Genomic DNA, 15,312 nt, shown 5'->3' with positions numbered 1-15,312 from the left:
CCTCAACTCTGTCCTGCAGTGCCTGACCTACACCCCCACTCTGGCCAACCACCTGCTCTCTGGGGAGCACAGCCGGGCCTGTCAGTATTTCTGTGAACATTTCCTTGTAAATCTGTTGGGCAGTTCCCAAGGGCTCCCAGTATCTGGAATTGATCTAGGAGAAAAGCAGCCCTTCTTTGTCAGCCCCCGCAGGGCTGTTGTTTGAACACGCAAGCCTAGAAGCTGCTTGTTGTACTTCTTTCTATCCCCAGGTCTCAGTCCCTCTTCTTGTAAGTTAAATTCTCTTTGTTTATTGTACAGAAAACTTTGGTCAGTTCAGCATCCCTCTGAAGAACATTTTCCATGCACTAAGATATCCCAGGGCTGTTGGGACGTCAGCACCTTGGGAGAAGAGGAGTGGAGTCTGTTCTTATAACTTCAAGATCTCCGTTAGGTTTCCCTTTGCTGTGGATATTTTGCAAACCCGAGAAGCTTGCTTCTCTCCCTCTCTCTTCCGGCATCCGGGAAGGCTTCTGCATGATGTGCAGAATGGAAGCGCATGTTTACGAGGTCCTGCATTCCTCAGCCAGTGCCATTGAGCCTTGGGCAGTCGTCAGTGTTCTCACACGTAAGCCATTTCAGGTACTTTGATATGTTTTCTTCCATTCTTGTAGGAGTGAACTATTAACTACTTCTTTTTTAGAAATAGGAGAACATTTCCAGGATGGCAGGCAGAAGGACGCCCACGAGTTTTTACGCTGCACTGTGGATGCCGTGCAGAGAGATTGTCTGAGTGGAAACAGTGTGTAAGCACAATCAAATCACCTTTTGAGTGTTCCTGAGCCCTTTGGACTCCTCGATGTACTCCCGTAATGGAAAACCTGGGCCCAGGGCTTTCAGACAAGCCAAAGTCTTGGAGGAGATAACTCTCTGCCTTCCCATTTGTTTCCAGCATGGACATCTCTTCTCAGTCAACTACCATCATCCATCCAATATTTGGGGGCTTTCTGAGATCCAGAGGTACTTTCCCATGACTATTGCTCTCCTTGGAATTGTCTGTGCCCTTCTGTCTGCCTGTGATAATCAGCTGATAGTGTGATTGGCATAGTATATATGAGAAGTGTAAACCAGCATAATCAACTTCCCTGATCGCTGAACATTTCCATTTGCCTTCCAGTCTCGTGCATGAGCTGCCAAGCTGTTTCTGATTCCTATGAGGTCTTCCTGGATGTTCCTTTGGATATCAAAGTAAGAGGGTTTGTAATTGTGCTTCAAGACATCCCAAGGCCCCTGTAGCTTTCCAGAATCCGTGCAGTTGGCTTAAAAACTGACACTGTGAACACAAGAGAGCTTGGTGGTGGGTGGGAAGTCAAATGGACTGTGTCCTTCTGGGGAGGCTGTGCCAGTGGTCTCCCTGTCGGTGCCGGCTTTAAGCTGGACAGGCATGCATGACCCTCTCTGCCTCCATTACATATTTTCCTCCTTCTTCCCTTGCCCTCCCACAACACCCATCTGGCTCCCAGGCTGATGAGGTGTGTTGTTTCCATTGCTGACAACCCTGCACGCCATCAGGAGCTGAACTGTGTGGTGCCACAGAGAGGGAGCTGTTGAGAGCCCCAGGAATTCCTTGGCAATGAGGGGAATGTTCAGCGTAATGCCCTCTGTATGGACGCTGCTTGTGGGTTCACAGTGGGTCTCCTCAGCATCAGCTACCTGGGTTTTTGTGTAAACTCCTAGTAAGTATTTGGGCAAAGATGTTTCTCCAAGTTCATTTCTCTCCTTTCTAACTCCTCCAGGCAGCTGCATCTGTCACCACAGCTCTGGAGGACTTTGTGAAACCTGAGCTCCTGGATGGCAACAACTGCCTTAAATGTAGCAAGTAAGACGATTATTAATGACATATTAAGACTAGATCCTGCATGAAGGTGCTGCATGTCATAGAGCAGAAGTCATCTTTTCACATCAGTTTAGTGCACAATGAGATGCAGCATATTTAATATGGCCTTTTGGTACTGAATAACCTTAAACCAGCGTAATGATGTGTGAGACGTGCACATTCGTCTGGCTTTATGGGAGGAAAAAATGGTGCATTTCAGCACTTGGTTCTGTGCTTGGTTTCAAGGTGTAACAAGAAGGTTGCTGCCTCCAGGAGGTTCACAATCCATCATGCACCCAAGGTTCTTACAGTCTGTCTGAAGAGGTCTGGAGACTTCACCGGTGAGATCAGCCAGGTGTGTATGCAAGTGGAGTGCATATTTCTCTACCTGCAGCAAATGTCCCAAAGCAGTATGCCCCTCTGCAAGCTGTACATGTTGAGCTTTTCATGTTCCCTTCTGGGAATAGTTCGTGTAGGAAGACGAGCCTGTCCTCTCCTCCAGCAGAGCATCTTTGGCTGATAGCACTTTCCTACCACCCAAACCACGACATGTTGCTTTAGGGAAAACCAAGTGTTCATGAGACCCAAAGATGTAATTATACGCTTCTGGCCCTTGGACTTGGAAGGCTGTTTCATGAAATATTTCAGGATCCATTCTGAGCCCTCTTGGTCTCTCCATAGGTTGTGGAGTATCCTGAGTACCTGGATCTTCGCCCATACATGTGTCAGACAGCCGGAGAACTTGTGCTCTACTCTTTATACGCTGTCCTGGTGCACAGCGGTGTCAGCTGCCATGAAGGACACTATTTCTGCTACCCAGAGGTAAAGAGCAACTTGCTTCCTAACAAGGGCAAAAAGCATCCTGGGGAAAATAAACTTTCATGGCAGTGTTACTGGCAGCCAAGGTTTTGGGGAAGAAGGTCTCCCTATGGGCTGAATTGGATATGTTTCAACATACTCTTGGTTCTGCAGTTTTTGGCCTGTATTTTTGTAGAGAAACCATGCAGTTCATCTGGAGATGTTGACATTTTTCTTCACAGGCCAGTGATGGACTGTGGTATGAGATGGGCGATGGGTCTGCGGCTCTTCATGAAATCGACACAGATGGTGGCACCAGTGACCTAGAAACCCTTTCTCCACTTCTCAAATCAGAGCACCTGGAGAAAAAAAGAGTGACCTCAGTTTAGGGTTGTCCTTGCAGTCTCCTCTGGGCTTCAGTCATTTTCTTGGAACAGTTTCACAAGAGAGACAAGATGTAACCACAACTGCAAATGGTTCGACACAGTTCTCAGACAGCAAGCCTATTTACTGTTTTATGTCAGGTAATTACAAGTATTTAGATGTTTTTGGAATATGTTTCCTTTTCATGGTTATGCTATTTTTCTTCTCATCCTCCTGAGTGTTTCTCTTTCTGTCACAGCAGACAAGTAACACCTGCATCATTCAGTGCTGTCAAACCTGAACTACCCCACATCCCTATTTGTCTTTCCTTGTTGGGCTTTAGACTGCTGCCCTGCTGTAAGCTGCTACTTGTCTGCTAGCTGAAGCTGGCTAATGTTTTAAACCAAAGGAGGACTGATTTCAATTACATATTAGGAAGAAATTCTTCACTGTGAGGGTGGTGAGACACTTGAAGAGGTTGCTCAGGAAGCTGTGAATGGGGATGGCCCCTCACTGGAAGTGTTCAAGGCCAGACTGGATGGGGCTTTGATCAACATGGTCTAGTTGAAGGTATCCCTGCCCAAGGCAGGGGCGATGGAACTAGATGGTCTTAAAGGTCCCTTCCTACCTGCACCATCTGACGATTCTATGAAATGGAGGTTGTAGGGGGAAGATCTGGTTGGAAGACCCCAATACAATTTCCCATTTGCAGTCGTGGTTACATCTTGTCTCTCTTGTTCAAACTGTTCCAAGAAAATGACTGAAGCCCAGAGGAAACTGCAAGGACAACCCTAAACTAAGGTCACTCTTTTTTTCTCCAGGTGCTCTGATTTGAAAAGTGGAGAAAGGGTTTCTAGGTCACTGGTGCCATCATCTGTCAGTTCCTTCCTCGGTCATTGGGTGGCCGGCAGCAAGCAGGTGAGTTCTGTAGCACCACAGGGTTTGCCTCATAGAACTAAGGTAACCCCAGGTAGGTGGGTCAGGACACAGATGGACAGCAGGTTTCTTTCAGGAATCTTGGCAGTGCTTTCTTTTCCATCTCTCTACAGCTTTCTGCACAGTTGCAGCACGGCTCCCTCTCCCAGCATCCACCTGGATCCATCCCATTTGTCCTCCTTGGCCCCATTGCAGCCTCCAGGAGAGTTTTTGGGGGGCCCTTACAGCTTCTGGAGTTTCCCCACTGTTATGGTCCTGTCAGGAGGAGAGGGCAGGACCTTTTCAGAGGTCTCTTTGCAGGACATGGCAGGGTGCATGGAGAACTCTTCGAAGGACAGCAGCTCCTCCACACCAACCAGCACCAGCCAGCAAAGCCGGGCAGGTGCACAGGAGGCAGCTGCGGGCCTGCCATACTCCATCTGGCCAGGAAGGCTGAACATCACCTCCTGCCTGGGCTCCTGCTTGCACTGCTTCTTCCGTGGCTGCATAAGGCTGGTATCCAGAAGGAAAGCTGCGTGCCCGCTGCGCTGTCACCCCCGTGACCGTGTGCTACACACTGCAGGAGAGGACAGCAGCAAAGAGGAGCGGGGATTCAGCCCTTCTGCCCACGGCCAGGACAACAGTGCCAGGGAGAGGCCCAGGAGCAGATCCATTCACTGGGGCAACGATTTCTGCAGCTGGGTCGTGGACACCGCGGACTACGAACACTCAGATGGGAGGAGCGGGAGAACCAGTCCCCTGAGCTGTGACCACACTCACAGAGACAAGGCAGCTCCACGACCCTCCAATGGCAGCTCCCAGCCTGCACCAGCACCTCCAGTGCCCTCCAGGGCCTTCCAGCGGCAGCTCCTGGTGTCGTTCCGCACCCAGCTGAGGCAGAGGGAGCGGAGCAGATCCCCCCCCACCGCGGCGCAGCCATGATATTTAGCAATATTTGTCCATGTCATGTCTGTGCTCTGAAGCAAAGCCTTTGCACACATGGGCTCTTGGACACTTGGTACCCGGTTTCCTTATGGCAGGTCAGAGCTGGGCTGGTGCCACAGCTGGGGTGGTCCAGCCCAGATGTGAGGCAATGTCCTCAGCCAGGGACCTGACTGGGTGAGCTGGAGCTGTCAGTGTTGCACACAGAGCTGTGACACGGATGGAGTGAACTGCCAGGCAGGGTGGCAGAAGTTAGTTCATCTGGTCTGCAAGGACAGCAGCAATTCAAGGGCCCCATAATGAGCTGTTACTACTGCAGGAACAGTTAAACGAGAAACAAAGACACTGTGTGGCCACTGATGAATTTAATAAGGGAAAGAAGTGATATTCTCTGTGTCTCTTGTCCTCCTGCAGGTAAATAATGGAAAGTGGCTCAGTGATCCCCTCCACCAGTTCCCTCAGAACCCTTGGGTGTATCCCATCTGGCCCCACAGACTTGTGGGTTTCCAAGTGGTGTAGCAGGTTGTCAACCATTTCCCCGTGGATCACTGGGGCTTCACTCTGCTCCCCATGTCTGTCTTCTGCTTCAAGGGGCTGGGTACCTGGAGCACAACTGTTCTCACTGTTAAAGACTGAGGCGAAGAAGGCATTTAGTACCTCAGCCTTTCCACCTTTTTCACCCCCCACCACCTGGATTCCTCCTTTTGTGCTCTGCCCTCTCCAACAGTTTGTCACTTGGTTACATGGTCAGGTTATCCTCAAGCCACTGAGAGCTTCTGTAAGCTGTGAGACAGCACACAAAGCCCATCCCCTCTGCTGCCCACCCTTGGAATCCCCTAGAAATCTCTACAAACCCACTAAAGGAGCAGCTTCCCTGCTGTTCAGATCAGCCAGCAGGTGAACACGGAGCTCTGGAACATAACACAGGGCAACAGGGCAGTCCCGAGGGGACATGAGGGCCAAGGGGGACCAGGAGACACCTGAGAGCGCCCAAGTGCCCAGGGCTGAACTGGCCTGTGCCTCCCAACGGGACATGCTGCCCATCGCTCCCCAGGCACAGGGTCACAGTGGGGCCCTTTGTGACCTCACAAAGTGACACCCACTGCCCTGCATGTGCTCAGCACAGCTGCAGCCCCAGCCCACACTGTCCGGCAGGACGGTGACGAGACAGGGTGTGAGCACGGAGCTGGCGAGAGCCCCCGAGCGTAGCCCACGTCTCTCATTGAGTTTGAGAACTAGACAATCTTTTTGGTTGGAAGCGAACCTTTAAGATCATCGAGTCCAACCATACCCTCACTTTAGCTGCCCCTGGCAGACTCCCCTCTGCCCCCGGCAGACTTGTGCTGAGGACTCCCCAAGCGCAGCCCAGGTCTTTCCCGGCTGCCCTTGGCAGACTCGTGGCGTTTCACCAAATCTTCCCCATTCCTCACCTATACTTCTTTCTCCAAACCCACGCGATGGCAGACAAACACCTCAGCTGCCCCATGGTGGCCCTGGAGGAGGACAGGGCTCCCCAGGAGAACAGCTCTCCAGCAGAGCCCCAGGAGCTGTGCATGGCCCAGACCCTGGAGATGGGTGAGTGAGGGGCCCTGATTGTCTGGGCAGGGTGGGGGCCAGCGAGCGCTCCCTGCTCAACACCAGGGTCACGTTTCCCTGCACGCTGGCAGGGGGTTCCACAGGTGTTGGCCATGATGCTGCTTGAAGCCCAGGGCTGCTCCGAGCTGGGAGCCGGCCCCAACACAGCCTCTGCGGGCAGAGGGGACCCAGCTCCTGCTCCAGGGCACGGGCAGCGAGAGGCAGCTGGGCGGGCAGGAGGCACCGTGCTGTGGGACGGGGACCTTTCCTGCCCATCTGAAGCGAGTTCCTCACCCGCTGCACTGCGCCTTTCCGTGTCCTGCCTGGCTCCAGCATCGCAGCCCGTCTGCCGGGCACCCTCCAGCCCTGACACGCACGGGGAGGCTGTGCCGGGGGTTGATCCAGGTCAAGACTCCAGAGGGAAAGGAAGGTTGCTCAGGGCACAGAAGTCAGAGTGTGGATTTGTTGCACTTTTGACAAAGTGAGCAGGGGAACACGATATTTTCCTTGACCAGGAACTTTCAAGAGCAGTGTTAGGCTTCCCCCAGTGTTTCTGTGTGGGAGGTTAGAGCTTGTTTTCCTGGGTGCTCCTGTACAGAACTCAACTTTTAAATATGCTTCTGTGCAAGAACGTGGACTCATCTCTCTTCCAATGTGGTTTCTTGGCAGTCGTTGCTGAGGGAATGGCTCCGCCGCAGAGGATCCTCTTTCCCCCAGAGAAGATTTGCATGGCCTGGCAGCACAGCCAGAGAGCTGGAGCGGGACTGCACAACCTGGGCAACACGTGCTTCCTCAACTCCGTCCTGCAGTGCCTGACCTACACCCCGCCTCTGGCCAACCACCTGCTCTCTGGGGAGCACAGCCGGGCCTGTCAGTACTTTTGGGAACATTCCTTGTACATCTGTTGAGCAGAGCCCAGGGGCTCCCAGAATCTGGATGCTGATCTAGGAGAAAGGTGGCCCTTCTTTGTCAGCTCCCTGAGTTGGTGTTCTCTGAACACTCAAGCCTAGAAGCAGCTTCTTCTATCTGGATGTGTTCATCTTCAGAAAGGCACCTCTTTCTATCGCAGGCTCTTGGTCCCTATTCCTGCAAGTTAAACTCCTTTGCTTATTGCACAGAAAGTTTCCGTCAGTTCAGCATCCCTCTGAAGAAAGTTTTCTGTGCACTAAAATGTCCCGGGCTTGTTGGGACTTGGGCACCTTGGGAGGAATGGAGAATTCTTAGAACTGCAAGACCCCCATTAGGTTTCCCATGGCTGTGGATATTTTGCAAACCTGAGGAGCTTCCCTCCCTCCCCAGGTGGCCAGGAAGGCTTCTGCATGATGTGCAGCATGGAAGTGCACGTTCAACAGGTGCTGCATTCCTCAGACAGTGCCATCGAGCCTTGGGTTGTCGTCGATGCTCTCACAGGTGAGTCAGTGCAGGTGCTGTGACATGACTGATGCCGTTCTTGTAGGAGAGAACTAGTAACTTCTTCTTTCTTAGAAATAGGAGAAAATTTCCAGCATGGCAGGCAGGAGGACGCCCACGAGTTCTTACGGTGCACCGTGGATGCCATGCAGAGAGCTTGTCTGAGCGGAAACAGCGAGTAAGCGCAAGCAAATTGTGTTTCCAGTGTTTCCAAGCCCTTTGGAGTCCTTGATGTCCTCCCCTCAAGGAAAACTATGGCCAGGGCTTTCAGGCAAAACCACACTCTTGGAGGAGATAACTCTGCCTTCCCATTGGTTTGCAGCTTGGACATCTCCTCTCAAGCAACTACCGTCGTCCATCAGATCTTTGGGGGCTTTCTGAGATCCAGAGGTACTTTTCCACAGCTATTGCTCTCCTTGGAATCGTCTGTGCCCTCCTGTCTGCCTGTGATAACAGACGATGGCGTGATTGGCGCAGTGGGTGTGAAGAGCGTAACCCGGCACAGTCCGTCGACTTCCCCTGTCACTGAGCATTTCCATTTGCATTCCAGTCACATGCTGGAGCTGCCAAGCGGTTTCCGATTCCTACGAGGCCTTCCTGGATGTTCCTCTGGATATCAAAGTAAGAGAGTTTGTAATTGTGCTTCAAGATGTCCCAAGGCCCCTGTAGCTTTCCAGATTCCACACAGCTGGCTTACAAATGCATCTGACAAGAGAGGTTGGTGGTGGGCGGGAGGTGGAACGGACTGTGTTCTGCAGGGGCCACGGCAGTGGTCTCCCTGTCGCTGCTGGTTTCAGCTGGACAGGCACACGTGCCCCTCTCTGCACTGTGACGTACCCTCCTCCTTCTTCCCTTGCCCTCCCTCAACACCCGTCTGGCTCCCAGGCTCATGGGGGTGTTGTTTCCATCACTGGGGACACCCATACCCATCGGAGCTGAACTGTGCGGTGCCACAAAGAGGTGGCTCTGGAGAACCCCGGGAATCCCTGGGAAATGAAGGAGATGTTCGGCATCACACCCTCTTTCTGCCTCCCGGGCACTGCTTGCGGGTTCACCGTGGGTCTCCTCAGCCTCACCGAGCTGTTTTTTTTTTGCGTAAACTCCTCGTAAGTGTTTGGGCGTGGGAATTTCCCAGAGCTCAGGGCTCTCCCTTCTCACCCCTCCAGGCAGCCACATCTGTCACCGCAGCTCTGGAAGACTTTGTGAAACCTGAGCACCTGGATGGTGAAAACTGCTTTAAATGTAGCAAGTAAGGCTATTATTGATGATGTACTCATACTAGATCCTGTGCGAAGGTGTCATTGAGCACAAGTCAGCTTTTAACATTGGATTAAGGCGCAGTAATGAGATGCAGGTTTTTTAACATGGCGTTATGGTACTGAATAGCCTCAAAAGAGCACAAGGATGTGTGAGACATGAAAGGCTGTCTGGCCTTTGGGGGAAAAAAAAGTGTGTTTCAGCCCTTGTCTCTGTCCTGGCTTTCAAGGTGTGACAAGATGACTGCCGCCTCCAAGAGGTTCACAGTCCATCGCGCGCCCAAGGTTCTCACGGTGTGTCTGAAGAGGTTTGAAGCTTTCACCGGCGACAAGATCAGCAAGGTGTGTGCACAACTGGAGTGCAACGTTCTCTTCCTGGAGCGGGTTTCCCAAAGCCGGACGCCCTGTCACAAGCTGCTCATGTTGAGATTTTCGCGTTCCCTTCTGGGGACAGTTCCCGTGGGAAGACAAGTGTGTCCTCTGCTCCCACAGAGCTGCTTTGGTCCGGATGAGTTTCCTGCCACCCAACTCGTGACATATTGCTGTGTCCTGAAGGTTTCCAGGATCATTGCTGAGCCCTCCTGGTCTCTCCGTAGGTTGTGGAGTATCCCCAGTACCTGGATCTTCGCCCGTACATGTCTCAGGCAGCCGGAGAACCGCTCCTCTACTCCTTATACGCCGTCCTGGTGCACGGAGGTGACAGCTGCCGCGCAGGACACTACTTCTGCTACATAAAGGTGAAAAGCGACTTCCTTCTGAACAAAGGAAAAATGTATCCCGGGGAAGACTGACTTTCCTGCCGTGTTCCTGACAGCCAAGGATTTGAGGGGAGAAGGTTTCCGCAGGGGCTGGAATGCATATGTTTTGAACACTCCTGGTTCGGCAGTTTTTGGCCTGTGTTTTGTGCAGAAGCAGTGCCATTCATCTCCAGATATCGACGTTTTCTTTGCAGGCCAGTGATGGACTGTGGTACCAGATGAACGACAAGTCTGTGGATCTTTGCAACAGTGACAGAGTCCTCAGGCAGCAAGCCTATTTACTGTTTTACATCAGGTAATCACAAGTTTTAAACTGTGTTCAGAACACATTTCCTTTTCCTGGCTTTGTTATTTTTCTTCTCGTCCTCCTGAGTGTTTCTGTCATAGCAGACAATTACCACCTGCATCCTTCAGCCCAACCAAATTTCCCCTTTGTGGTCTCAGTTGCATCTTCTCTCTGTCACATAAACTGTTCCAAGAAAATGCCGGAACCCAGAGGAGGCTGCAAGAACAGCCCTCAACAGAGATCCCTCCTTTTTTCCCCAGGTGCTCCGATTTGGAAATTGGACAAAAGGCTTCTTCCTCACCAGTACCATCAGAAGCCCGTTCCCTCCTCAGTCAGCGGGTGGCCGGTAGCAAGCAGGTGGGCTCTGTGGGACAGCAGCATCTGCCCCGTAGGACTAAGGTGGCTGTGGGGAGGTGGTCAGCGCACCAGAGGGACAGCGGGTTTTTTTGGGGATCTTGGCAGCGCTCTCTTTTCCCTCCACACGGCAGCTTTCTGCACAGTTGCAGCACGGCTCCCTCTCCCAGCACCCCACCTGGATCCATCCCATTTGTCCTCCTTGGCCCCCCTGCAGCCTCCAGGAGCCTTTGGGAGGCCCTTAGCTATCCCATGACAGCTTCTGGGGGTTCCCCACTGGTGGGTCCTGTCAGGAGAAAAGGGCAGGAGCTTCTCACAGCTCTCTTTGCAGGACATGGCGGGGGGCATGGAGGACTCTCCAGAGGACAGCAGCTCCCCCGCACCAGCCAGCACCAGCCAGCAAAGCCGGGCAGGTTCCCAGGAGGCATCTGTGGGCTGGCTGTACCCCATCTGGCCAGGGAGGATCAACAGCATCTCCTCCCTGGGCTCCTGCTTGCGTCGCTTCTTCCACGTCTGTCTCAGGCTGTGCTGTCACCCCCGCGAGCGTGTGCTCCACTCTGCACGAGAGGACAGCAGCAAAGAGGAGCGAGGATTCAGCCCTTCTGCCCACGGCCAGGACAACGGTGCCAGGGAGAGGCCCAGGAGCAGATCCCCGCACTGGGGCAACGATTTCCGCAGCTGGGTCATGGACACCGCGGACTATGAACACCCAGACGGGAGGAGGGGGAGAACCAGTCCCCTGAGCTGTGACCGCGCTCACAGGGACAAGGCAGCTCCACGACCCTCCAATGGCAGCTCCCAGCCTGCACCAGCACCTCCAGTGCCCTCCAGCAGCAGCTCCCAGCCTGCACCAGCACCTCCAGTGCCCTCCAGCAGCAGCTCCCATTCTTTTCCTGCCCCCAGAGCTGCTCAGGAGCAAACTCGGCCAAGGCGGAGAGATCGGAGCAGATCCCCGCGGCGGGACTATGATCTCCGCAGCCGGTTTCTGGAGATCACAGACCAGCATCGCTCAGCAAGGAGGACACGGAGCTGGAGAACAAGTCCTCCACGGTGTGACCGAGCCCTAAGGGATGATGCAGCTCCAGGGCCTTCCAGCGGCAGCTCCCGGTGTCGTTCCGCACCCAAAGCTGCTCGGGAGCACACCCAGCTGAGGCAGAGGGAGCGGAGCAGATCCCCGTGGCGCGGCTATGATCTCCGCAGGCAGTTTGTGGAGATCACAGACTGTGACCCCTCAGCACAGAGGAGGAGGAGGGGCAGGACGGCTTCAGTGCCCTGGAGATGCAGATGAGGAAGACGGGCGGCAGATTGCAGCCTGGATGAGGGAGGACACAGCATCTGACGGCTGTGATGCTGGAGAGGAGGAAGAGGAGGAGGAAGAGTCCAGGAAGCAGCAAAGCTGCCCCAGCAGGGACCAAGCTGCCCCAAGGGCAACCGCAGCCAGTGCTGCCTCTGGCAGGAAGAGCTCAGAGAGCCCTTCCAGAGCCAGGGGCAGCTCTGCCGGCCGGCCCGCCTGCCCACAGGCCCCTGGAGGAAGAGCTGCAACCTGCGTGCCACGGCTGGGATCGCTGCTCAGAAACACTCACTGGGCACCAGCGGGCAGAAAAGCCAAAGCCACCATTAAAAACAAACTCTTGTTGGCCTTGTGTGTGTCATTTATGGGGTGCTTGCTCCTCTGTGGGTTTTGAGGCAAATGGAGAAATCCCCATTCTGAGAAGTCTCTGTGATGGGTTTTGGGAGCTGTGTGTTGTGTGTGCCCATCTTGCCCTCTCTTCTGTTTCAGTGTGGAGATGTAAGGAGCCATTGCAAGGGGGAATGTTGTTTTAGAACTGATCTGGCACCTGACCCCAGCAGGGGAAGGACTCAGAGACATCAGCCCACAAATCCTTAATGGAAAACAGAGTCCGTTTGAAATAATCCCGGAATCCAAACTGATTACTGTATTTAAAAAGTTAATCTAGGGGGAAGGGTAACCAAAGAGCCAGGAATCCAGCTTTTAAATAAATCAATAAGGTGAGAGAGTTGTTAATTAGAAGAATGAGACAGGTAAACTGAGGCAAGCCCTGGGGAGTCTGTAAACCCTGCAGTACCAACCGACGGGGAGCAGGGGAGGGAATGTGCAGCTGGGATCGGTGGATGTGTAAGCGGGGGCTTTTTGTTCCATTCCCTGTGCTGTCTTTGGGTAGAACACCTGGTCTTGCAAAATAGTTTATAAAATACGCTTTGCTGAGAGATCCTGCCCAGGCCTGTTCTACTGGCAAGGTGATTGTTTCCTACAGCAGGGTTTGGCAGCAGAAGTTTGGCAGGACAAGAGGGCCCATGAGGTCAGAAAGCACAGCAGAGCTGGAACCTGGGGTCACGGGCACCAAACCCAGCTCGGGTGGGAGCCAAGAGGGTGCACTCGTGTGCAGGACCCAAAGCGCCATCTGGAGCATCTGCCCATCCTTCTGAGTGCCCAGAGCCTCCTTCTTGGGGCCAAATCCTCATGTTTAGGGTCCCAACGTGTCTTTCATCACCCACGGCCTTTGGTCAGGGACCACTGCTTCATTTTCAGGTGGAGCTCGCTGCCTGGTAACAACCGCCCGGAAGTGTGTGGACAGGCAGCGGATGAAATACAGCCAATCACATTTGAGGAGGCGGGGTAAGTCATGTGATTGAAATGTAAGCAGCCAATCGAGCTTTGAGACCTGCAGGACAGTTGGCCACAGTTGAACAAACTGGGCAGGGCTCAGGGGCGGGCTGTGCTGGCTACACCAATCACACCCGGTGGGAGTGCAGCACAGGGATGACTGAGAAATGTTCTGACCAATCATTTGGTGGGGGGAGCCAGTGGGAAATCCGAAACCGCCAATCAGAGAAAACAGCGGCTCAGGGAAGGCGGACACTGTGGAGGGAGTAACCCCTCAGGCAGCCAATCAGAGAGAGTATCACCTCAGGGCAGGGTGAGCCCCAAAGCAGGATAGAGTCACTGCCCAGGCAGCCAATCAGCTGCAGGAGCAGCTCAGGTGAGGAGACTGACAGCCATCCCGACCAATGGTGGCGCAGCCCAGGCTGAGCAGGCGGTTGCTCTGCAGGCGGCCAGGGTGAGTTTTACCATGGCGCCCGGGGAGCTGCCCGAGGCCGAGCAGCGCCCGACCCAGCCCTGGGGCCCTTTTTCTCCCTCTGGGGCCCTGGAGATGTTGTTGCTGCCTCTGGCCTTGTTCTCGTGGGTGGGGGAGGGGGCAGGGGGCACTTGCTGGAGAGGAGCAGCTGGGGCTGGAGCTGGAGAGAGCAGGAGAAGGGGAAGCAGCTGGAGGGTGAAGTGCAGGGGATCCCCACAGCTGCTGCTGCAGCTGCACCAGAGACAGCTGCCCCTCTGGGTGAGGAAGAGTCCCTGTGAGCAGCCTCAGCAGAGCAGATCACAAACGTGCACCGCAGGGTCTGTGTAAGTGAGGACAATTACTGTACGGCCGTATAGTGTGTGTGTGGTGTGCGCCTGGGAAGCCTCGTGCTGTAAGAGCTGTCAAATACTGATGTGTTCTCTTAGGTGCAGGATGGACAAATGACTGGAGCTGCAGAATAGGAGGGGAGGAAAAGACAGGCAGACAGAAGTGCCTGAACTCCACAACTTGCCTGGCAGTGCAGAGAGCAGGAACTGTGGTGAGTCCTGGGCCCTTGGGGCCATTTCATCCTGATTTGTGCTCCAGTCCCTCCCTGCTCCCTCCTCTTTCCTACTGTGTCCTTCTTCCTCTTCATCTCTTCTCTCTCTGTCCCTCTCTGCTTCTTCCTCACCATTTCTTCCACCCTTCTCCACCTCTGTGCAGGGTTTCTCATATCTCCCTTTCTGTCTCCACCCTTCTGTGGTTCTCATCATCCCTGGTTTCTCTTTGTCACCATTCTGCTCTGTTGCTCTATCCTGCTCCCTGCCCCATCATTTCTCACTGTATCCCTCTGTCCTGCTCCCTGCACCTATTCCTGCCCCTCTTCTTTTTTTATTCCCTCTCCATCTTGCTGCCCGCCCCAGCATTTTTTCCCCAATCTCTATCCTGCCCCCAACCCTTATTGTTCTTTCTCTCTCCTGCTTCCCTTCTGTTTTTCTGCCTGTCTTTCCCTGCTGCTTCTTTCTCCAGCTCTGTCCAGATTACTGCCCCTCTTCCTTCTTGATGTCTTTCTGTCCTGGTTTTCCTTCTGTCTTCCATCCCTGTTCCCAGTGCCATCCCTTCTCACTATATCGCCCCTGTCCAGCTGGCTCTGCCTTTTCTTTGTCTTCTCTTCCTCTTTCCTGCTCCTCAGCCCTCTTTTCCTCTTTCTCCAGCTCATTGCTGCATGTTTCCCCTTTCCAGTCTCTTCATTTGGATCCCAACTTTGCTTTATTTCTCATTCCCTTTGTTCTGTTCCCTGTCTTTCTTTTTGTCTCTCCATCTGTACATGCCCCTCCCTGTCTTTCTCTAGCCCCTTCCTGCTTCTCCTCGTCCCCCCTCCCCATCCCTCTGTCCTGCTCATCAGCCCTGCTGTTTCTTCCTCCCTGTCTCATCACAGCTTATTGTCCCTTTTTGCCTCCATCTCTCCATCCATTTCCCTGTGTGTTTCTTTCTCTCTCAGCTCCTCTGTCTTCTCTCTTGTCTGATTTGTCTCTTGCTAGTCCTCTGTCCTTCTCCCCAGAAGCTTCAACTGAATGACCAGGTGTCCCTGCACTCTGGTGGTTCCTCATCAGTGCCCTGGGGAAGATCTGTGTCTGTAGGGCTGGGGATCATTTAGGAGCTGCTCTCCTTCTGCAGACAGCAGAGGTTGTTCTCAGCTGCTGCTTATGCAGCTTGTTGGAAG

The 15,312-nt window shown here is 53.6% G+C and overlaps 1 protein-coding gene across 1 annotated transcript; it reads left to right on the top strand.

Moving 5' to 3' along the window:
* The first annotated feature begins 6,426 nt into the window (after positions 1-6,426).
* On the top strand, positions 6,427-11,579 carry LOC139829554 (ubiquitin carboxyl-terminal hydrolase 17-like protein 6). The gene is made up of 13 exons (XM_071817715.1): positions 6,427-6,448; positions 7,118-7,318; positions 7,748-7,858; positions 7,934-8,036; positions 8,181-8,248; positions 8,409-8,479; positions 9,025-9,107; positions 9,345-9,456; positions 9,711-9,851; positions 10,067-10,167; positions 10,419-10,515; positions 10,844-11,135; positions 11,416-11,579. The coding sequence occupies exons 1-13, from the start codon at positions 6,427-6,429 to the stop codon at positions 11,577-11,579; spliced, it is 1,566 nt and encodes a 521-aa protein (XP_071673816.1).
* Positions 11,580-15,312: the final 3,733 nt, after the last annotated feature.

Source organism: Patagioenas fasciata, chromosome 21 (assembly GCF_037038585.1).
Source record: "Patagioenas fasciata isolate bPatFas1 chromosome 21, bPatFas1.hap1, whole genome shotgun sequence".
Taxonomy (NCBI): domain Eukaryota; kingdom Metazoa; phylum Chordata; class Aves; order Columbiformes; family Columbidae; genus Patagioenas; species Patagioenas fasciata.
The sequence above is the reverse complement of the archived record's forward strand: the minus strand, read 5'-3'. Positions and strand labels throughout refer to the sequence as shown.